Source organism: Gambusia affinis, linkage group LG01 (assembly GCF_019740435.1).
Source record: "Gambusia affinis linkage group LG01, SWU_Gaff_1.0, whole genome shotgun sequence".
In the NCBI taxonomy this organism is placed as follows: domain Eukaryota; kingdom Metazoa; phylum Chordata; class Actinopteri; order Cyprinodontiformes; family Poeciliidae; genus Gambusia; species Gambusia affinis.
Genome location: NC_057868.1, coordinates 38,396,209 through 38,420,170, shown reverse-complemented (window position 1 = coordinate 38,420,170; position 23,962 = coordinate 38,396,209). Strand labels below are relative to the sequence as shown.

Sequence of the window (23,962 nt, the reverse complement as noted above, 5' to 3'; positions counted from 1 at the left end):
TAATAATTGGTAAGATTTTGATTGTGCAGTGCACCAACTGGGATTTTATGGAGGAAGAACAGATTACAAGCCAATATAAAGCACCTGTAGATGTGAGCCAACCGGTTGATAAACTTTAGAAATGATTTACTCAAAACAATGCCTATATCTTGCTGAAAACTTGCTTTCTAATTTGAAGTCTACTAAGATATTTGCAGGAGAAACTAGACCCAAAAGGATTTTGTGTTTTAGCAGTGTGGGGAAAAAAAGGAGTACAAGACAAATCTCCAAGAAAAAGCAAACCTCCTCTCAAAAAAACTCTTCAACTTTTCAACCAGAATAGTTAATGTGTTTTAATCCCCAGTTAGAATATGATGACTTTGGTTTTTAAAGTCACATCCCTCCTCCAAAAACGTCCACAATCATTAACAGTGTGATCACCGGGTCTTAGTAACTGATTTGCTGGTGGAGGGTGGATGGCGAGAGGATGGGTCGGTTTTGTTGTTTTTTTGCGCTCATGTGAGAAACCTTCAGGAACGGATGCATTCCTAAAACTTCCAGAAACACCATTAACTGATTTAACTTGACTTTGTTGTAGGTGGCGCTGCTGCGAGCTCATGCAGGAGAGCATCTGTTGCTTGGTGCAGCCAAGAGGTCCATGCTCTACAAAGACATCCTCTTATTAGGTAAAACAGGCACAAGTCATAATGTTGTATCCTAAGTAGGTTCTGGAATTTGATAAAAATGTGCTTTATTTGCAGGAAATGATCACATTATTCCCAGAAACTGTCCAGAGTTGGAGGTGGGAAGGGTAGCAGTGAGGATCCTGGATGAGCTGGTGCTTCCCTTTCAAGAGCTCCAGATAGACGACAACGAATACGCCTGCCTAAAGGCCATCGTTTTCTTCGACCCAGGTGTGTCTGGATTTTCAAAATCCTCTTTGAATTCAAACAGCCACACTGCAAAAACACAAAGTCTTACCAAGTATTTTTGTTTGGGTTTTAGTGCAAATATCTTAGTGCATTTAAAATACAACAAAACTAACTCAGGTACCTTTTCAGAAAAATATAAGAGCTTGCTTTAATTTAGTAATTCTTGAATGTTGATGAAAAGGTATTTGTTGCATTGACAGACTATTTCAGATAAAACCTGAAAAATGTCTTGTAAGTGGAATAATCTGCCAGTGGAAGTAGAATATTATCAATATTGAAAACTTATTGAGTTAAAACAAGCTTCTATTTCTATATTTAGGTAAATAATTTCTTAATATTGATAAAAAGATATAAGTTGTCCTGGCAGTTCATTACACTTTAACAAGACAGTTTTTCTATATTGTAAGTGTAGTAATTGTTACTCAATATTGAGGAATTAATTCAAAACAAACTCCAATATCTTGTTGAAACATTACATGTAAGTTAGTTTTGTCCTAATTTAAGCATTAGAGATTTTCACAAGGAACTAGACCAAATATAATCCAAAAACACAAAATCACACAAAGTACTTTTGGTCTAGTTTAAAGTGCAAATATCTTTGTGCACTTGAAATAGAATAAAACTAATTTATAAGTAACTTTGCAGCAAGACATAGGAACCTGTTTTGAGTTAATTCCTCAAGTAATTAAAAAATTACTTGTTCCACTTTCAAATTATTTCACTTATAACATCTCTTGTTATAAGTGAAATAATCTGTAAGGAGAACTAATACTTTATCAATATTAAGATTTTTCTTTTTTTTTTAAAACAAGGTCCTGTATATCTTGCTGAAACATTGATTGTAAATTAGATTTATCCTATTTAAATAAAACATATTTGCCCTAGAAATTACATTCAAAGAAAAATACTTGATAAGATTTTGGTATTTATGCATGAACTCAGCATTCTTCTGCACAGAGATGCAGCTCAAAACTTCCTGTTTTTTTTCTTTGCCCTCAGATGCAAAAGGCCTGAGTGACCCGGGTAAGATCAAGCGGATGCGGTACCAGGTCCAGGTCAGCCTGGAGGACTACATCAACGACCGGCAGTACGACTCCCGGGGCCGCTTCGGGGAGCTCCTCCTGCTGCTGCCGACGCTACAGAGCATCACCTGGCAGATGATCGAGCAGATCCAGTTTGTAAAACTCTTCGGCATGGCCAAGATCGACAATCTGCTGCAAGAAATGCTCCTCGGAGGTAAGAGCTCTCTAAAGGTCTTTAAAAAAAAACTGCAGCAGCGCATTAGGCTTGTTGTAGATAAGGAAAATATGGGAAAATTTCCACCAAAAATCTCAGACGTTTTCTATAACTCCTGCACCCTCATTAGTTTCTGATCTTGAAATGTATAAAATGTCTGACTTTTGAAACTCAAACTCTTTTTCTAGAAAATTTTAAAGATCGCAAAATTTGACTTTTTTCCAACAATGTTGACTTTTCAAGCTCAGAAATTTCCTTGTTTTTCCTAGAAAGTTTCAAAGATTAATCTCAAAATTTCAGATTAGTCTATAAAATTTTTAAACAGAAACAGAAATTAATCTCAAAATTTCTGATTTCTTGTAACAAATTTGACAATCAGGCTCAGATTTCATTTATTTATTTATTTTTAGAAAATTTCTCAGATTACCCTCAAAGTTTCCAAGTTTTTTCTAGGGAATGTTTAACTTTTCAAACTCAGAAATGTCCAAGGTTTGTTTGGAACAATTTTGATTAATATCAGTCGATTTATTCCTTCCTCCCCCATTTCTATCTACAATGGCCCTAATGTGTTGTTGTACAAAGCAAACCTGGATTCTCTGAGTTTTGAAGCAAAATGTCTTTTTTTCCTGTTAATTGTATTTTGTTCTTTATCTTAATGATTTATCAATAATGCAGTTTCTTCCTCCTCCCCAGATCACACGGTGATCTTATGTGTTTTGTTAGTTTGTTAATAAAGGCCCTAAGAAGAGCGGTCTTGTTATTTTCATTGGACTACTTGCTGCATAATGACTATAAATCTAATTCTCTAAGGTTCGGCTAACGAAGCTCCACATGCGCCGCACTCTCTGCACCCTCATCTGGTCCAGGAGCATCTCAGTAGCAACGTCATAGTAACCAGCAACATGCCAACGCCAATCCACAACGGTCAAATCTGTAAGTTTATGAAAATTAATTCAGGAATTGTAACCTCTACTGAAGTATGTACTTGCAATTGATATTACAACTTTAATATAACTGTTATTTGACCTTCCAGTGCATGACAATTAACTAAAATATAAAACCAGAACTACAATACAAAGGGGTTGCCAAGTTCAGTCTCTGACAGATCAAATTAAACTATTTTGCAATGAAGAATATTCAGTGTTTAGATTTGTAAAGCTACTGGAGACATACTATCTGCTGTTGTTGAATGCCATAGTTAAGATTTTTAAGAACGAGAAAATGTATATCCTTTTTTATCTCACTTCTTATTTATGCAGTATTTACTACAGTTACACTGTGTTGAAATGTAAACTATTTTAAGTTGCATGAAGGCCTTTGTAGCTATGGAAGAAGATTAGGGCCACCAGGGAAAAAATGATTTACTTTTTCTCAGAATTTTGATTTTAATCTCAGAATTCTGTCTAAAATCAAAATTCTGACTTAAATCTTCTAAACTGTGACTTTAAGATTTAAAAGATTAAAGTCAAAATTCTGAGGGGAAAAAAGTCAGAATTATGGGACTAAAGTCAGATTAGCGGCTGTAATCCTCTTCCATATTAAGCAATCTGCCCTGAAACAAGCATTTAAGGATTTTTACACAATTTTGCTTGGCTGTGGAAGTTCTATGTTAGTAATATAGAAATAATTAAAATTCAGACACATTGCCACTTTTTCGTCACTCAGTTTCTTGTGGAGCAGGAAGAAAACCAGGCAAATCCTTTAAATTCTCCACGGAAACTAATCTGGCTTATTTCATCCTTTCTTAGCATGTTGAATGCGCTGAGAAATTTCCTCTTTCCGTGTAGTTCTGCCTCTAACCGTCTCTTTCGCATTTTTCATTCCAGCCACTCCTGAAACCCCGATCCCGTCCCCGCCCACCGCCTCTGGATCAGAACATTACAAAATGCCTCAGGGCGTCATAGCAACGGTGCCCAAGCAGCCGACCTCCATCCCTCAGCCGACCATCACGAAACAAGAGGCCATATAACAAAAGCTTGAATCCTCCTTCTTTCTGGTTTTTTATATTATACACAGTCTGCATTAACATGCTGTCAAATTCAAAGTCGCTAAATAAATATGATGTAATTTCAAGCTCCTTATAAATAGCCTTCAGGGACATATTTGTATATAAAACGCAGCTGCAGTTGAGCTCCACAGCTCAGATAAATCTACCTGCATTGTAATTTTCCAGTGCTGCAAACGTACCTCGTTCTCGGGTAACATTGCGCAAAAACACCAACTCTTACCAAGTATTTTTTTTGACTATTTTTACTGCAAACATTTTATGATGCTTAAAAACTTACAAGTAATCCTTCAGGAGTTTAAGTTAATTCCTAAGTATTGATGAAAAAGTAGTAGTTCAACTAGCAGGTTTTTGTTAACTTATGAAAATAAATTTTTCAAGTGAAATAATATGTCAGTGAAACAGAATTTTCATCAATATTAATGAATTATTGATTTTTAAATAAGCTTTTATATCTTGCTGAAAAGTTACGTTCAAGTTAGTACACTTGAAATAAAACAAAGATAAGATATTTGCATTAGAAAAGAAATCAGAAATACTTTGAGATTTGGTGTTTTTGCTGTGAATAATTTCCAAAATAATAATCATGATAGTTCACTGCAAAAAAAACAACAAAATCTTACCAAGTACTTTTGGTCTAGTTTTTAGTAAATATCTTAGCACACTTAAAATGAGACAAGATAACACAAAAGTAACTTTTCAGCTTAATTACTTACTTACTACCCCATTATTTCATTTACAAGACATTTTCTCCGTGTTATAAGTGAAATAATCTGCTAGTGGAGCCAGTACATTACATCAATATTCAAGAATAACTGAATCAAAATAAGTTACTTTAAATATGTTTAGTTAGTTTTGTCTTATTTCGAGTGTACTAAGATATTTGAACTAAAAACTAACAAAAAACTTGGTAAGATTATGATTTTGTAGTGCAGCGAGGCTCATGTTTTATGCAGCAACGTGATCATGCGAGTATTTTACGAATGTTACAACAAGCCTTACATTTTCATACATTTAATGTAGCATGGTTCTGTTTATTGGTGATAAATACGAACCTAGAAGCTAAAGGACAGCCCTTTTAGGTTTCTTTAAAAAATATATATTTTTTTTATTTATGCACTGCTACATGCATATTCACATTAGACAAATCGAAAAAGGATTTTGTAAATTTAGACCCGAGATGACCAAGCTTGGCACACAGTTTCCCTGCAATGTGTTGGTTTTACAAAAAAACAGAAAAAAAGTAAATATATATATGTTGTATTTTTGTTTAGTTTTGTCTAACTGATGAAATGTGCCTTGTAACCTGTACTGCCTTACAAACCAGGAAAGGTTTACCTTACAATGTGAAAATTACTGAATAAATCTTATCGTCTATTTTTACGTCGCATTCCCTGCTGATTATTTTTATTTGACGAGGTCATAAATAAAGCGTTTACTGAACGGGGGAGGATGGCTTCCAACGTGGCAGTCTTGCTTGGTCACTGATAAACAGATAAAGTGTCGTAAAATCATTACAGATAGCACCAACACTAACTTCAAAGATAAATTTTTACATGCCAGTGAGAAATAAAGCTAACCTGCTGAGGCTGTGTTCTGATTTTATATCTCCAAGATACAGTAAAACTATAAAACAAACATGAAAACTAAAAACAGCTCTTTCACTTTGCTGCAGACGGCATGTAAACAAGTCATTTCACATTTTTTGTCCTATATGCCAACAAGTTGTATTTTTTCAGAAAATTCAAATAATCTAGTCTGTAGGTTTTGTAATATTTTAAAATAAATTTGAATTAGTTGTGATTGGTGATCACCAGTATAATATGGTGAGGTGGAACAACTTAAGCCAGACATTGGCAAACATGACGCAAAAGTATTTTTGCTTAGTATATCTAGGGCAAATATCTTAGTACACTTGAAATAGGACAAAACTCAAGTAACTTTTTAGAGATAAAGAAGCTTGTTTAAATTCAGAAATTATTGACTGTTGATCAAAAAGTACTAGGCAGATTATAAAAATGTCAAGTTTAAAATACTCCCAAAAGTGAACACAAACCTGATACGATGTCAGGTTTAAAGCAGTGATTTTTGTGGGACAAACAGCTGCTAACCAGCATTTAACACTGAAACTGGGAGACATTTTAAATATCTAAAATAAACGGATGAATTATGAAGTCTCAAAAAAAAAAAAGAAAAGTTAGTTGAACCCAAAACACCATATTGGTTTTTGGTTGACGGAAAAAAAACTGAGTTCATTTTAACAAGTGTTTCAAGCCATTTTCTTTCAATCCGTTGATGGCGGGGCAATAAAGGCCTTGTCCATTTGTGGATGAGGGGTGAAATTGGAGACAAAACCAAGATCATCCAGGAAGATTCCTGAAGGACAGAAGGGTGGAGGTCAATAGGATTGGTCCAGGTTTCAGGTCAAACCATTTAACAACTCACAATGAAATTATCACTTCTCAAAAACTCACTTGTAAATCTCTCGTAAATAACAGCAAAAATATTTAAAGCATTTCTTGCAGAAGACTGCTGAGAAAGTTTCATGTCAAAATTCAGAACTGGATAAGAAAGCGTCTGCTTTACCTGCTCACCTGGGTACACTTCCAGGATTTCCTCCAGAAAACTTAAGGTCAGCAAGTCATCAGTGGGAGTAGGGGGCTATGAATGGCTTTTCCATCAGTTGATGAAGGGCAAAATAAGAGACAAAAACAAGATGATCAAGGAGGATTCCTGGAGGACAAAAGGATAGAAGACAACAGGATGGGTGCAGGTTTCAGGGAAAACCCTTTAACAACTCAGAATGAAATCATCACTTTTCAAAAAGTCATGTTGCTGGTTTGTCAGTTCCTGTCATCATTGCAATGTTATTTTCATAAATTGAATAATTTAATTATTACCTTCTTAGTGACCTTTGTAATGGATTCCATGCACCTATTTGACCAAAGAATCTAAGTTTGGTTGGGGTTTTTTCACACCTGTACCAACCGTAATCGAAACTTCGCCAAAGATTTCTATCCCGCATGGCGCACGCGCCTCACACTCATTAAATGGCGCCATTTGGCATTTTCCTGCCCAACTGCAAAAACCAAAAAATCTCAAACTGTAATAAAATCCATGCTAAAAGCACTACAACACAGGTGTCAAACTCCAGTCCTCAAGGGCCACTGTCCTGCAGTTTTTAGATGTGCCACAGGTACAAAACACTGGAATGAAATGGCTTAATTACCTCCTTGAGTAGATCAGTTCTCCAGAGCCTTAATGACCTAATTATTCTATTCAGGTGTGGTGCAGCAGAGGCACATCTAAAGGTTGCAGGACAGCGGCCCTTGAGGACTGGAGTTTGACACCCCTGCACTACAACATACAACAACTAGAAAATTCCTGAAGAAATTTAACTGGGGCCTGCCAAAGTGTGCCCGTCGGTTTGGACCCAACATTCTGATGCTAAAAATTAGCATCAATGCTAAAGAAAGCTGCAATGTAATCAATAGCATGTGGAGAATCACAAGAATGTTAAGTAAGCTAGACATGCAACATTCAGTATGATAAAGTGTATTAGCTAAAAAAAAATGAGCAAATATGCTAATGTAAGCATAAATACTTTCAGTAGCATGTGGGGTATCATTAGAATGTTTACTGTCATTTACTTACTCCATTAAGTATACTAAACATGGCTAATAAGTCTGAAAAATAGGTAATAGCTTATTTAAGCTAAAAGGCTAATCTGAGAGAAACAGATAATGCAGAATGATATCATTGCACCGCCGGGGCATATTGAGGCTTTTATTTTGAAATTGGCAGTAAGCTTCATATTAAATGCCCACACTAATCCAATGTGTAAGAGTGCTTTGGATAAACCAGTCACATAAAGCCGAAGAGAGCAATTACATGATGTAAAAATTGCCAAGGCTTTTATTTAGAAATTTTTGTTTAGCTTCATTTGAAAGGGTCAAAGTCATCCCATGTGTAACAGTCATTGGATTAAATCAGTCATATGAAGCTCAAAAAAGCAATTACCTGATGTAAAAAATTTCAAGGGCTTTTATTTTGAAATTTTCAGTAAGCTTCATTTCAAAGGGCTAGACTCATCCCATGTGTAACAGTGACTGAGTTAAATGAGTTATATACAGCCCATAGTAGGAAGTTGTTCTAAAGGCCAGCTCAGTCCTCCTCTGTTTTAACTGAACTACTAGTTAGAACTACAGTGATGCGTATTTGTAGTCCTAAGCAGCTCTCCCTGCTCTGGGTTCCGTTGCTATGGTAAATAATCCTCTCTGCCAGCTGTGAGTGAGACATCCAGGGGGAGACAATTCTCTGTTTGAGCCAGCCAGTTTGACTAAAAAAGCATTGCAAACAACTCTTTCCTGTTCGGGAACCGTAATACATATTCGAAAACCGTTTGAAGCGTATGAGAGGGCTATTTGTCGTCTCCGATAGTCCTGCAATTCATATCTCTACCTCACTCACAGTATTAACAGCGATGAGATAAAAAAAAAAGGTGTGTGCCAAGGTCTGAAATTTTTCAGAAATACGTGGAAGTGAATCAGTGAGATCTGTCAGATACCCTGGTGCATGACTTTGCTCTGAAGCACCTGGAGAGAAAACCGTAAGCGCTAGATAATTTTTGAAAACATTTGACCGGAGCAGGCATGCGTATCAATGTCATGACCGAGTTTCATACCAATCATGCAGTATTTGTGAGCGTGAGGGCGAGTTAAAAAATGATTTGAGGTCAAAATGTCACTCTGACTCTCACTCTAGCGGAGCAGCATTTACACTCTGATTTGTCAAAAAATCAAAAACTTTGGGTCGCTTAGAAAGAAGTTGTGGACAAACCATAATTCATATCGATGTGCTTTCTTCACTTTAAAAGAGATCACGGTATCTACAAAATGAAGTTTGAATGGCGTTTCTACATGAAGTTATGAGAACACAGAAAATCCTCAAAAATAGGGTATTTTCAGGATTTACTGGTTGCCTCATCCCCTTGACGACCAGAGTTGCACCTGGTGAGCTCGTTAGTGATTTTGGGGTCGTTTTTTGCTTTTTACGTCGCCATGGTAACTCCAAATCCCACCAAAAGTAATAGCACACCTCCCGGGATCGAGCCGCACGTTTTGATACCACTTTTGTGGTGGGCTCGCAGCGGGAAGAGCCGCATTAACGGTAACGGAAGAATAATAAATAATACATATTAAAGAGGCGTTCTATTGGGTGTAGAACAATAGGTGCCTGCCATGCAATGCATGGAGGCAGTGCTCTCCTTATGCATTGCTATGGGCAGGCCCCAATAATAATTAATAATGAGTTATAGTCATAAGGACACACACATATTGCTCTTTATTTACATATTTAGCCTGCCTTATCTGCTATACTCTGCAGGTAGAAGACGATGGGATGTTGAGTTAGTATAGTTAATTTTTGAATGCAACGAGATATGCTTTTAAATGGGCATAAAGCATGAAAATGTCTATGTGAGTTTGTTTCCGACAGACCCCGAACACATCAGAGCAACAGACGCTGCGCTTTAGCAGAGCGTCACGTGATGCAAAAGGGCCAATGGGAGAACCCCGTTTACAAAACCCGGAAAAAAAGGATTTTGTACCGACAGGTCAGTTGTGATTTTTGACTTAGTTGCTGGTTTTTTAAAAGTCTTTACCTCCCTCCTGTTAATGTTTATATTTTTTTCCCAGCGGAGCTTGTTAGGTAGACCACTGTCTCATGCAGGAGGTAATTATTTGGCTCATTTTGGATCAGTATGCAAATTTCTTTTTGCCTGAACCAGGTTCCGCCGCATAGGTTCCGTCGGTTCTGGGTTAGCAGAACAAATAAAATTATATTTTGATCATATCGTTGCGTTAGAGGCTTGAAACAGTTTAGTAATAGCCGCAGTTTATAAATTAGCAAAGATGAAGTGGTTTATATGCAAACATCGATGCTCCTGAACGCACCATATTTTAATTTTTATGCCGAACATAGTCTTTTGTGATAAATAAATCACAAAGTGCTGTTTGTCTATGTTATATTAGAAATAAATTACCTGTTTCCGCTGTTAATTTAGCTAGATTGACTTGAAAAGATCAGATTTACTAATTAACCAGTGGAAGTATGCTACTTAGCTGGAAGTATTTCTGCTTATGTCTTTGTGTTTTCACAGATGTTTCCTTTATGTCTCTTTTTTTCCCCAGATTCTCTCAGTCAGTAAATGGCCGATCAGCATGAGTCCGTCAGCCTCAGTCCTCCCCAGGCGGACCGTGCAACAGCTGCAGGACACAGCTGGTTCCCTGGCCCACCTCCACCCATGTATTCCTGCACCTTGACCCCTGAACTGGTGGCCAAAGCACGGGAAGAGCTCCAGGAGAAGCCCGAGTGGCGCCTACGAGATGTCCAAGCACTGAGAGACATGATTCTTAAGGTTTTCTTACTTTTAAGCTTTTATGATAATAAATACTGTGAACAAGTCAACTATTACAAAAATGAATCAGCACAGATTAATTTTCCCTATTATTCAGGTATGATTATTTGGGCTTGGTTTGCCATCTTTAGTTCAGAACCATAATATTCTATTTAATAATCTGATTTTTGTCTTTATCTTGTAAGTAGAGGAAGGTTTTCAATACCCTTTTGATCTCAAAGTCTTAAGGGAAACCATTTCCGTTAAAGTAAAGCTTTGTTCAAACTCGTTCAACCAATATAAACACATCTGCCAATTTATTTCATGTTACTTCTGCTATAGCTGATTTAATAAGCTGTTAAATAGCAAGGATGTGCTGGACTTTTTATCTGTGCTTCTGCTTCCTATTTATAGATTTGGAATTAAAATGAGATCTTCATGTTTGCTGTTAAGAACATCCTAAAAGAAACTACTGCTTTGGGTGTTTTGGCCCTTCATCCACATAAAAACTCAATTTAACATCACTAAAAAATATTATTTCTAAAAACAAAGTGCAGTTTCAGCAGGTTTTAGCTTTGTTTGGTATGTTTAAAACAACACAAAGGGGGTAGGCCTGTCGCAGTAAGCAGTTAATTGCATGTCATTTTAAAATGAGATCAATAATTTCCATTCTGATGGTTCATGATTTTTGAAGGGAAATTTTGTTTACAGCAACATCATAATTCGTAATTTTATTTATGGTTTCAGTTGTAAGTAGTTTTTATTTATTATTTTGGTTGTGTTTATTTAAATTTAAAAAATTTTCCAGTTTCAATGTTAAGAGTTCTTTACTAATTTGAGGTTTATTGGTGTTTCAAATTCATTATTATTAATGTTTATCGCAATGACATAACAATTTATTGTTCAGCAAAATCTTGAATTTTGTGGTTTCATTTGGATGAAATTGTTCCTATATTGTTTACAGTGTTATTTTTTTATAAAATATGTGGTGGAGATATTTGTTTTATAAAGTCCCTGCTATGTGTACGCAAGGCCCCAGAATTGATATTTTGAAATATAACAATGTATTACTTTTTCTTGGTTTCTCATAAAAAAAAATTCTTATGAAATTTCTTAAAATCTGTGGCTGTAATGACTCCATTTTTTTTTTTTAAAATCAAGAAGTAGGAATTACTTTGCAGTGCCTCTCAACTAGGTGTTTTATTTAGTGAATTTATTTTCTTTACAGGAACATCCCAATCTCAGAACCCGACTGGACGACGCCTTCCTCCTGCGCTTCCTGCGGGCCAGGAAGTTCGACTACGACCGCGCTCTTCAGCTGCTGCTGAATTATCACGCTGGCCGTAAAACCTGGCCGGAGGTCTTCCAGGACCTGAAGCCATCCACGGTCAAACATGTCCTGGACCTGGGTTTCCTCACGGTCCTGCCGAGGCCCGATCCCAACGGCAGATACATCCTCTTCCTCCGGCCAGGTCCGTCTCTTTATTTGCCTCGATTAAGATATCAGCAGTTCTGCAACTAATAAGTAACTCCAAAACAAATTTTAAGCAGATCTACCTTAGTCCTCCCTTATAGTCCAGTAGACTTGGTTCTACTGGGAACCAATCACACTGCGTCGTCAAAAAACTCAAACTAATTGAATAAACTGTTTCCCTCTTCGCCTGTGGGGGCGCTGCACCAACAACTACTGAAGGAATCAATACAAAACCTCTGAAGAAGACCAGCGCAACTTTCTTCTTCACAAAATGTAAACAAAAATGGAGTAGAGTCAGATTTTAGCAGTTGTAGGATTTCTCCGTTGATATACTTGACTGGTTTGGACGTCACCTGTTAGCTGCTAACTGTAGCTCCGCGCTCCTGCAGGCGCCATTACTGTGAGTCGTTGAGTCATGTTAGCAAAACCATACTATTCCAATGTGGGTTGAGCGCAAATATGTCACAAAAATGGTCGTAAGCGTCCTTTTTTCTTACCCGATTTCTATAAAATACGGCTTAAATTAAAACTGAGAAAATTGCTAATGTTTTGAAATGTATTGTCTCTGGATATGAATATGTAAATAGTTTGGTTTCTGTCAGTTCTGTCAACAAGCAAGTGAGAATTAAGCAATTTTCTCTTTAAGATTGGTCAATTTAATTGTACATACTTTCCGTTGTTAAAATTGAACAATGGCTCCTATGCTTTATAAAATATTTCATCCTATTTGATGATTGTTATATGAAGAGTCCAGTTTTATTAAAGGTTTAAAAATCACAGCGGCTGCAGTGCGCCACAGCAAAGCTTTTCTTCACTCTCTGGGTCACAACACCTTCACTGACCCACAGAACAGAGAGCAATATAGTTACCAAAATACCTTGTGCTATAGTTAGCTTCCTGCTTTTGGAGCTGTCTCTGGTCCGCATGCATTCACACTGCATTGAAAGCCCACCAGAATTCAAATGAACTAAGATTGAGGTTTTTAGGCTGACCAGAGTTTTTTTGTTTGTTTTGTTTTGTTGTTGTTATTGTTGTCCAAATCAGAGTTTGATTGTGCTTTCACACCTCCTCAAACAAACCAGACCTTCTAAACAAACGAACTGGAGTCAGATTAAAGCAGAATAAACAGGGCTGGTGTGAATGCACCCTTAAGAATATTTGTAATCCACAACCTTTATGTCATCAAATTTTGTTTATGGATTTTCTCCCAGGAAAATGGAAGCCAAACGACTATCCGTTTGTGGACAACGTGCGGGCCCTTTATCTGACCCTGGAGAAGCTGATCCAGCCGGAGGAAACGCAGGTGAACGGGTTGGTCATCCTAGCCGACTACACTGGGGTGGGAATGTCGCAAGCCTCCAATCCAGGTCCCTTTCTTGCCAAAAAAATTGTGAGCATCCTCCAGGTGAGATATCGTAGAATACGATGTGTTTAATTTTGACTAAAGATGTTTTGAATGAGTTCTGATTGTGGTCTCTGCTTTTAATCAACAGGATGGCTTTCCCATCAGAATCAAGGCCGTTAACATAATTAACGAGCCCCGGATTTTCAAAGGCATCTTCGCTATAATCAAGCCTTTCCTGAAGGAGAAGATGGCAGAGAGGGTAACCGTTGTCCCTGAATTATCTTTTTCTGTTCTCTGTAACTATATAAATAGGGGTAGAGGGTTTCATTGGATAGAATCCTCTGTGTTAGTGTGAAAACAACCTGCAGCTGCTGCTTTTATGAGATGAAATATTGATTAGAGTCAGTGAAATCGTCTTCTCTGTCCCTTTGGACAGTACGTTCTGCACGGCTCCGACTTGCGCTCTCTGCACCGGAACATCCCGCCGTCGGTTCTGCCAGAGGAATACGGCGGCACCGCCGGCCGGCTGGACATGAGCGCCTGGTCGAGGCTGCTGCTGGACTGCGAGGAGGATTTTGTGGTGGAGTTCTGCCAGCCGGATCCACTAGAGGGCGTGGTGCTCCCAGACTCCATGCTGTGTGAAGGGGAGCAGGCAGGAGGGCGGGAGGAGGACGGCTTCAGGGCGTTGCGCTCTCAACTTTACTACTGCTACTGACGCTCACACAGCCACAGGACTTCTTCTGTTTCATCTGAAACATGAGCAGAAACTTTTATAGGGCAAGTTGCCAATACTCCACATGATTTATTTTACTAACTAAACAGCACTACACTATTTAAAATTTGCTCAATTTTAGAGGAAGTCCAGCATTCAGGCATTGCTCCAAGGCAGCTCATTCGGTGTGTTCACTCTTCATCTTATTATCTTCACTGATAGTTGTGTGCTTGGAGAGTACTTGTTTATTTAATGATCTCGCACATTACAAAAACACAAAATCCTACCAAGTAGCTTTGTTCTAGTTTCTAGTGCAAATACCTCAGTAAACTAACTTATAAGTATCTTTTTGTCAAGCTATAGGAGCTTGTTTTAAGTCAATAATTTCTTAATATAGATTAAAAAAATATTAGTTCCACTGGCAGATTACTTCACTTATAACAAAACATTATTCCCACATTTTGAGTGAAATAATCTGCAAATGCAACAATCAATTTTTTATCAATTTTAAGGAAATTTTGACTTAAAACAAGCTTCTATATCTTGATGAAAACTTATTTTATTAAGATATTTGCACTAGAAATGAGAACAATGTTTTTGCAATGCAAGAAATTTACCAAAACACAGATTTGGCTTTACTTTACCATTTAGATAGAGAAAAGGTGTGCATTTACTTTAAAATATAAATATAATCAAGATGCAAGCATCTTACTGATGGAAAACACCAGGAAACTCAATTAAAATGTTAATTGGATTTTTCTCCGTTACTAAAACTCACTCTAGATGGAGTATATTTACCGGCAGCTGACTCTAAATAATAAGTGAAATTAAAAACATTTTCATGGCCATTTTTTGGAAGTTTGCTTCCTAAAATTCCATATTTCCTATCTAATTATGTTCAGATGATTAGAAATTCTACAACTAATTTAAATTTCTTCGAAAAGCATCAATCTAGTTTTTTTCTGGCCAATTCTGATTTTCTTTTTCATTTTGACCAAGTCAGTTTTTTTGTTTTCTGGAAGGACTATAAACACTTAGACTAAGAAAATAAGACTAAGACAAATCCTAGTCTTATTTCTAGGAATCTCTTAAAAGTCCTCTTAACTGGTGCATTTATAAACCAAAAATGGTTGGAGTTTAAAGTTCTGTTGCATTCAATGACTAAGAAAAAGTAAAGTATTTTCCATTTTTGTCAGTCGAGCAAAAACTGGTCAATGAATTTTATTTTTTAGCTCCTGTCTGTCAGTGTTACGTTTCAGTTTATAACCACGAAGCTGAATATGTTTTTTTATGTGTAGCCATTGAAAACATTGCCTTAAATTTATTTTTTTATGCCACACTTGTTTGCACCAAAGCAATATGTGTGTTATCGTCCAGAGTGTTTGAAATAAAACGTAAGTGACTGCTAGTTCAGTTGAATGTTTAGGGTTTAGAGTTTAGTATTTGGGCTTGTTTATTTTTCTAATTTTGGTAATTGCCTTATATAGTCATATTAGCATATTTTAGGTTTATTTGTCTTATCATGCAGTCTTAATCTGTTAAGTCACATGACTATTGAGATCTGATTTGCCAAATTGTACTTAAAAGTGCAATAATATTGCATTGTTCATCTTGCATCTGCTGAGTGCTTCTCTTCAGTCTTTTATTTTTTATATTTCCAGCATGTCTGTGACTGAGCTGTACTGTATTGCAGGGTATTTATTGTTAACTGTTAAGACAGTAAAGCTATTATACAGAAAGTGCTATTTGTGTCTTGTTTGTGCTGTTGTTGGCAAATGATGGGGTATGCTGCAGCCCCAAGGGAAGCTGTTGGTATTTTCACAACATAGCTGCATGTGTCCTCAGCTGAGTTTCCCAAAGTGGTTCCTTGGGTCTGTGAAGAAATCACAAAGCCAGTGCCAGAAGAGGTTCTCTCGTCTTCTGGGACTGGATGTCCAAGTAGGTTTACTCTAAGGACAGACTGTGTGATACTCAGAGTACAAAACACCGAAAGCTCCCTCTTAGGCCTGGTTTCAAATGTTAAATGTTACGTTTTATGACAGTGCAATTAGCAAAAACGGCTGTGCTAGAGGGACTGCCAGTGTAAAGCCTTTTTCTCTCTAAAAAGGACATGACAACATTGCTTAGTCTTGCAAAGTTGCACCTAAGCACGTTACAGAACCTTGGAAATATATCACTTGTACAGATGAAGTGGAGCTCATTCATCCATCCTTTTGTTTCTAGCTTCTGCAGACTCATAATCTTGTTTATTGTTGCAAGGGGTGAGCTGGAGAATATCCCAACAGTCAAAGGACATGAAGCAGGGTTCACCATGGAGAGGTTGCCAGCCCGTATCAGGGAAAACATGGAGACAAACAACCCAGCATCAATAATAAAGATTTAGATGCAAAATAATTGAGCGCTTCCAATCAGTCACAGTTTAGAAAAGCTAATAATTTGGGCAAATTTTACAGCAACTGGACTTGTGAAGCTTGGTGCCGATTTTTAATGAACGTGTGTCAAAAGTGGTAAAGCTAATGAGTCATAACCGTTACGAATGTGCACAAAACTTTGTCAATCTTCAGCTAATGTCGAAAGATACAATTTCACTTGTGCAGTGAGACAGCCAAAAAAATACCTTATCCTAGCATGCAAATTCTTTTTTATGAAAAAATTTGAGGTTTTTTTTCCCCCGGGAATTATCTTCGTAATTCCAATTTGCATTGGAAGTGCAGCTGCTGCGGGAAATAGTAATGGTGTGTAGGCTTAAATCAGAAAGGAGCATTTATGAACAGCAGTTTCATGCTAAAAAAAAGCAATTTTTGCTTTTAAGACTGCAGTACATAACTTATATGCTACATCTTATTTCGGATCCCAGAACCTGTCAAAATGCTCAGGCTAGTTAGCATGGAAGATAAACGGTTTTCCTGTAACTATGAGTTGTTTCTTTACCATTAGCACATTAAGCAACATGTACACAAGGATGATTGTTCCTAAAAAGAGTTTCTACAAACTATCAAATCATGAAGTGCTTTGTTTTTTCAGTGGTTCATCTTGGTTTAGTTTTAATCCAATAAATTCATATAGTTAGCATTAGTATAGCTAGCATTAGTGTTGTAATCAAAATTTGCAAGAACAGGTAAATGAAGGCTTGGTTTGTTTGCAGATTCATATTTTTGTTCCACTTTTCCGTTGACATACCAATAAAAGACTAAATAACTTGTAGCATATTAGATTTTATTGCTCTGAATTGGTTTTGTGATAACGCGCATGGTTTTCTGTAACAGTTTGACTTTTATGGTGTTTAGAGATCTATTGATGGAATATTTATATCCCTCTATCATCTCTTTGTACAGTTTACATATCATAAATGAGTTTTTTTTCTCTTCTCATATGACTAGGGTTTTTTTGTTCTAATAGCCCCACAAACTTTTATTCACTCTCACTGCATTTAAGTTGTAAATTTTCCTTCCAAACCTGAACGTTTCAGTTCAATGTGCTAACACAAAAAGGTACAGAAAAACGAGATCCCATCAGAAGGTTCTGCCACGGTTCAAGAATTTTTATGCACAGGGACTGTTTATTCAAGGCTGAGATTGTTGTTTGCATTTCAGTTTGACTGATGAAAAAAGGCAGTGTAAGCAGTGACTCAACATTTTCCCACTCTCTGACTCCAATATTATTCACCAAGATGTTTTGTCTATTAATACATCATCAAATAGGTACACTTAAGCCTAAAATTGTTCACACTCCTGGGAGATTTAGGCTGGACACTGATTAACTTACTAAAATGTGGATTGATGATGGGAATTGACAAAATTGTAATGTTTATCACTTGTTTGAGTATTGGAGACTGTATGACAAACGGTAGTAAATGACATCTGCTGATAATGTCACATGATGGATGGGTGGAAAAAAGGCTTGATGACTTGATTGTACAGATTGATGGATAGATGCAATTTTTAGACAATGGAACAGGAAATATGTTCTATAATGGTTCAGGAATTTCCACGTTTATGTCTCAAGAATTTCTATGGTTTTCCTTTAAGTTTCAGATTTATTTATAGCAATCTTTTGACTTTTGGAGCTCAGAAATTTCCTTGTGGTTTGTAGGATTTGTTTTGATTAATCTCAAAATTTCAGAGTTTTTTTAAAATTAATTTTTCACTTTTGGAGCTCAGAAGTTTTCTTGTCCAAGCACAAGAACATTTCTGATATTAATCTCAATATTTTTCTTTCTCATAAATGTCCTTGTTTTTTGTAGAATATTTCTGAGAAATATTTAGTTTATTTTCAGAAATTTTCATAAGAAACAAGAAAATTTCTGAGATTAATCTAAAAAAATTCTGTGTTTTGGAAAATAATGTCCTCCTTTTTCTCCGACTATAATTTCCCTTATACCCCGTCGTAAAATTACAGTTTGTTTTTGAATAAATATCCAATCGTGATATTTCTAATTCCCACTTTTCCAGACTGCGGAACCTGACGGGGTTCCCTGCTCGGAGTTTTATGTCACCGCTTCATGTTTTGATGTCTGCCTGAAAAAAGCTTTAGAGACATAAAAGATATAACAAAGGCTCCCCCTCCTCTCCACCAGAATAAACGGAGTGCGTTTCATCGTTGCGTGGCGTGGATTTGGCTCCAGCCCACAGGAGGAGCGGGAGCCTCCACAGCCTCGCTCTGATTGGCTCACACAAGACTAAACTCCATTTTGGAAAAACAGCTGTTTGAAGGCACAAGCTTTCCTCGTTTCTCACCGATGCTTTCCTGAGAGAAAGAGAGAGAGAGAGAAAATCTCCCCAGACGCTTTCTTCCTCCTCCGCCACCGGAGGTTCCGAACCGCCGCGCTCCCTGGTTTCGGCCCTTCTCTTCGGGGGGAGCTATTGTGATTTTGTCCGACTGCCAGGAAACTTAACTGGAGATCCATGGTGTTAAATTTCCATTGTAACAAGTGGATAACAGGAGGCGACCCGACCAAGGTGAGTGCAGCGAGGAAAAATGAAATGTTTATGTGTTTATGTGAGAAGTGGACATCCATCCGCAGGGAGCTGCGGAGTCACGAATCAAGCGCGTCCACTTTGATTTTACTAAGGCATTTTCCGAGCCAGCCCGAGCCTCCAGTCAGCCGGAGACAATAACATCTGAAACGCACGCTGCATACAAACGACCAGCCTCTCCTCTGGGTCAGCTACCTCATCTTTCCTGATCATATTTACGCGTTTCTGTCGAAGGTGATCGAGTGGATCCATTAATGTGAGCGCTTGTGTTTTGTGTGGGTTCCGTTTTAAAAAGCCTGGCATGCCTGTTCCTCCTACACATGAGCGCTTTGAAAGCCTCCTCTTCCTTTTCTCATCAACTAGCCTCATTCTTTTCCGTCAATGCACCACGCTGCCGTCCATTCTCCCCTCCCCCTATCCCGTAAACCCACACCAACTTCGGTTTCCTGACTCCAGATGACCCGCGGCAGCGCGCTGCATGCCGCGGTCAGGTGGTGGAGTTCACGGCTCCTCTAAAGCGCGGAGCTCCGGAGAAGGTTTGGGCTGGGAGGCTTCGGTGTGGGGGAAGGCTGTTATCAGAGCTCTGCGTCCAACCACACACCCATCCAAACACACCCATCCAACCACACATCTGTCCAAACACATCCATCCAATCACACGTCCAACCACACATCCGTCCAAACGCATCCATCCAATCACACATCCAACCACACATCCGTCCAAACATCCAACCACACATCTGTCCAAACACATCCATCCAATCACACGTCCAACCACACATCCGTCCAAACGCATCCATCCAATCACACATCCAACCACACATCCGTCCAAACATCCAACCACACATCTGTCCAAACACATCCATCCAATCACACGTCCAACCACACATCCGTCCAAACACACATCTGTCCAAATACATCCAACCACACATCCGTCCAAACGCATCCATCCAATCACACATCCAACCACACATCCGTCCAAACACATCCATCCAATCACACGTCCAACCACACATCCGTCCAAACGCATCCATCCAATCACACATCCAACCACACATCCGTCCAAACATCCAACCACACATCTGTCCAAACGCATCCATCCAATCACACATCCAACCACACATCTGTCCAATCACATCCATCCAATCACACATCCGTCCAATCACACATCCATCCAAACGCATCCATCCACACATCCATCCAAACGCATCCATCCACACATCCGTCCAAATACATCCAATCACACATCCATCCAAACATCCATCCAAACACACATCTGTCCAAACACATCCATCCAATCACACATCCATCCAAACACATCCATCCAAACATACATCCAACCACACATCCATCCAAACATACATCCAACCAACCACACATCTGTCCAAACACATACATCCAACCACACATCCATCCAAACACACATCTGTCCAAACACATCCATCCAATCACACATCCATCCAAACACATCCATCCAAACACATCCATCCAAACATACATCCAACCACACATCTGTCCAAACGCATCCATCCAATCACACATCCATCCAACCACACATCTGTCCAAACACATACATCCAACCACACATCCATCCAAACATACATCCAACCACACATCTGTCCAAACACATCCATCCAATCACACATCTGTCCAAACACATCCATCCAATCACATCCTCCAAACACATCCATCCAATCACATCCGTCCGTCTGTCCATGCATCCAACCATCCATCCAAACCACATCCAATTGTTATTCCCTCCATCCATCTATCTTTGTATTTATTTTATTACACAATAATCAACCATTCCTGTTTTGTAAATTAAACTTTGCCACGATAAAGCAGAGATCTGTTTTTCCATAACTTTTATTCGTAGATGTTTGCCGTTATCAGAGGATAACAACAACAATTCAGGAGCTGGATGGTGAATGTGATTAAGGCGCAGCAGCAGCAGGACCCCCCACTTTGTGAGAATGTGTGTGTGTGTGTGTGATGGTGGGCAAGTGCCAGTGTTACTGGGCATGTACTGGTGGAAATAAACACTGGCTCCTTGCCTGCCTGTGGTGGCTTGTTTCACTGTTGACTGAGACAAAGAAGAACTCCCAGAGCGTCAGGCGCACTGAGCTACCTAAATATGAGCGGTGTTTGTGACGAGGCAGAAATAACACGGCTTTGCTCTGTTGTCCTACACCAGAACAGTCGGTTAACTGTTGCACAGGTGCTGGGAAACGGAGATGCAGCTTTTCCTAAAAGGCAAAGGCTTAATGAAATGTTTTAAAACTCTACACACACGTACATATTTGGCATAGTTTTCTTTTTTTCCTGTGTGTGAAAGACAAAAGGAACTACTGTTTCTAGGCCAACGATTAAAAATACAACATGAAGAAGCCAAACTAGGTTAATAAGCAGGTCTGAAACTGATTTAATGTAAAGTTTTCCTCTTAATGAGGGAACTTCCCAAACAAAATACATGTTTTAATGAGTCAACAACAAACACTTCACTGCCAAATAAAAAAAATCTGGAAATATAAACTCTCTGAAGGCATTTTTAAATCCTAATACAATTTATTATTTTATTTATTATTTATCAATATTTAACACTCTGAATGGGTAATTTGTTGGGTTATGGCTGCTAATTGGAGAGCTTGCTGTTTGCTAATTAACAGTCACGGTATTCATAGAGTGACAACTGTAGTTTATACACATTATTATATTTTAATAAGAATGACAGCGACGCTTCGGGAACCCGTGACTGGTTGGGTTTATTGAACAGGGACTGTTTCCAAATGGCAGCGTTAATATTTGTTGCATGTCGGTGAAAATGTAGTAGCCCTCTGACTAGCAGTGCCCAGCAACAGGTGGAGGAGGGGCAGAACTATGATCCATGTAGCCGGAAAAAACTTTAAAAATAGAATATTTTTAAGTGTTATGAAACTTTTAGTTTTAAAATCCCATTCCTAAGTGTTGCTGTACAATTCTTTTACCGTATTTTATGTACTATAGAGCGCACTGAATTATAAGGCGCACTGTTAAGAAATGATCTATTTTCTATCTTTATATATATATATATCCACATTAAGTGAAACAAAACAGTCAGATAAGTCAGTCAGTCAAAGTCATAATGCAACTAAAACATTTTGACAGCGCCGTGATGAACCCTCACAAAATCGCTTTAAGGTCCGTAAGCCCAACCAGAATTAATCCATATAAATTCACTAAAAGTGTCTGTTTTACTCCAGAACAACATATAGCAATATATCCGGATTATAAGGCGTACCGCCGCTTTTTGATAAAATTAAAGTGCGTCTTATAGTCTGGAAAATACGGTAATTCCATATTAATCTGTTGCTTTTCGTTGGATAAAATCAATCAAACCGTTTTCAGTGCAAGAAGATGAATCCAATCTAATTTTTAGAATTTTAGAAATTGACTTTTAGAGTTTACAAGATTAATCTGTAACAGTTTGAACTAATATTTCAAACTATCATTATGATTATTATTATTGCTAAAGTCACTTTGTGTGATGAATTTTCAATCTGAGAATTCAGATAATTGTTGTTTTAAAACCAAAAGTTACGTCTTGAACTACAGTATTATTAACAATCATCATGCTGAATAATAAATATTGTCACTTTATTGGGTGTACTTTTCTATTTTTTTATTTAAAATAACCTTATGCTTGTAAAAGGTGCTTCAGTATTTCTTCTTATTATTACAGAGTTTAAAATTCTAGCATTATTATAACTCTGCTACCATGTTTAGTTTTTAAAAATATTTTAAAATTTAATATAAATCTGTTAATAAGCAACTACTTACGAGTAGGAGTAACGGAAAGCAAACAGTTTCTAGATTATGCTATTATTTATTAATTTATGGATTTATTACATAAATATATTGAATAGCCAAAGTGAGAAGGCTTCTAAATAGCAAAAATAATCCAGTAAAAAAAAAAAAAATCTACTTTCCGAAAATATTTATGTTTAAACCCATTTTTATTTCGCTCTATTTTTATATCCCTAGGTCAATTTATTTCCAGTTCAGGGCAGATATTACCTTTTTGCTTAGCAGAAAGATTACATGTCAGAGGGGATTAGGTCACCAGATGAATTTAAGATTAAATTTGGCACAGCTTGTTCTCTCTGAGGTCAGATGTGCTTTTCTGTGGAGCAGCTCTGCGCTGCTTCACCTCATCTCTTTGGTCGTTACCAAACATAGACTGTTGTCTGTCAAAATGGCTAAGGGTGCTGGAGCGCGGCCAGAAACAACCCTGCCACCAAAGAGACGCTCGTGCCCTGCTGACCTTGGACTGAGCCCTGCTGACCTTGGACTGAGCCCTGCTGACCTTGGACTGAGCCCTGCAGAGCCTCCTTCAGTCGATTCAAAACGCGGCGGCAGGCATTCAGGCAGGAGGAACGGCTCAGCCTCTCCCAATGAGATTACACACGCTGATGATTTGACAGTCATGAAATCTTGTCCTCGGGTTCTTTTCGTTAGTATCCCCTTAAACTGTGATGCCATTTTTTTTTTGTCAGAAAGCGGTTAGATACTGACTAATCGGGTCACAGCGGTGCTGTTGCGATCATCTGCAGCTCTGAAACGCATTTTACTCGATCTGCAAAACGCTTGAAACTAGAACCACAAACTGAGAGGACAGTTTAATGTGTGTCTGTTGGTTCCTTACTGGTCATCAGGTTGTTTTCCTGTCACTGCTCCCCACCGTGTCCTGTTGGTTTATTGCTGGTTATTCTGCCCTTAAATGGAAATCTTAGCAGCCACTTTTTTTTTTCCTGCGCTGGGGACAGAACATGACAATCTTTAGCTAAATATAGCCATCCATTCTCAAAAATTAGCTCAAATGCCTTGTAGATTTCCGTCACAACCCGAAGAGCGTATTTAAGAGTGAAACA

At 37.9% G+C, this 23,962-nt stretch overlaps 3 protein-coding genes across 7 annotated transcripts in view; all 3 read left to right on the top strand.

Annotated features, from left to right (window-relative positions):
• The window catches only part of hnf4a (hepatocyte nuclear factor 4, alpha), a 30,396-nt gene extending 24,861 nt beyond the window's left edge, over positions 1-5,535 (top strand). For all 4 annotated transcript variants that reach the window (XM_044124005.1, XM_044123989.1, XM_044123996.1 and 1 more), the window contains exons 6-10: positions 578-665; positions 741-893; positions 1,911-2,147; positions 2,958-3,080; positions 3,974-5,535. In XM_044124005.1, coding sequence (XP_043979940.1) covers positions 578-665; positions 741-893; positions 1,911-2,147; positions 2,958-3,080; positions 3,974-4,116 — 744 coding nt within the window. In that variant the 3' untranslated portion in view covers positions 4,117-5,535. The remainder of the gene's footprint in view (positions 1-577; positions 666-740; positions 894-1,910; positions 2,148-2,957; positions 3,081-3,973) is intronic.
• A 4,113-nt stretch (positions 5,536-9,648) lies between these two features.
• ttpal (tocopherol (alpha) transfer protein-like) lies at positions 9,649-15,822 on the top strand. 2 transcript variants are annotated; one of them, XM_044123975.1, is made up of 6 exons: positions 9,649-9,766; positions 10,344-10,570; positions 11,778-12,021; positions 13,235-13,428; positions 13,517-13,627; positions 13,805-15,822. In XM_044123975.1, the coding sequence occupies exons 2-6, from the start codon at positions 10,361-10,363 to the stop codon at positions 14,081-14,083; spliced, it is 1,038 nt and encodes a 345-aa protein (XP_043979910.1). In that variant the 5' UTR covers positions 9,649-9,766; positions 10,344-10,360; the 3' UTR covers positions 14,084-15,822. The 2 variants fall into 2 exon arrangements, with proteins under 2 accessions (XP_043979910.1, XP_043979901.1); XM_044123966.1 differs by having other exon boundaries at positions 9,757-9,885.
• Positions 15,823-18,654: 2,832 nt separating this feature from the next.
• The window catches only part of pkig (protein kinase (cAMP-dependent, catalytic) inhibitor gamma), a 30,030-nt gene continuing 24,722 nt past the window's right edge, over positions 18,655-23,962 (top strand). Inside the window, exon 1 of the mRNA XM_044123955.1 lies at positions 18,655-19,038. The gene's annotated coding sequence lies outside the window, so the exon portion shown is untranslated. The remainder of the gene's footprint in view (positions 19,039-23,962) is intronic.

Coding starts and splice junctions, on each gene's coding strand:
- ttpal (XM_044123975.1), top strand. CDS start 10,361: ATGGCCGATCAGCATGAGTCCGTCAGCCTCAGTCCTCCCCAGGCGGAC. Junction 12,022..13,234: donor CATCCTCTTCCTCCGGCCAG/GTCCGTCTCTTT, acceptor ATTTTCTCCCAG/GAAAATGGAAGCCAAACGAC. Junction 13,628..13,804: donor AGGAGAAGATGGCAGAGAGG/GTAACCGTTGTC, acceptor CCCTTTGGACAG/TACGTTCTGCACGGCTCCGA.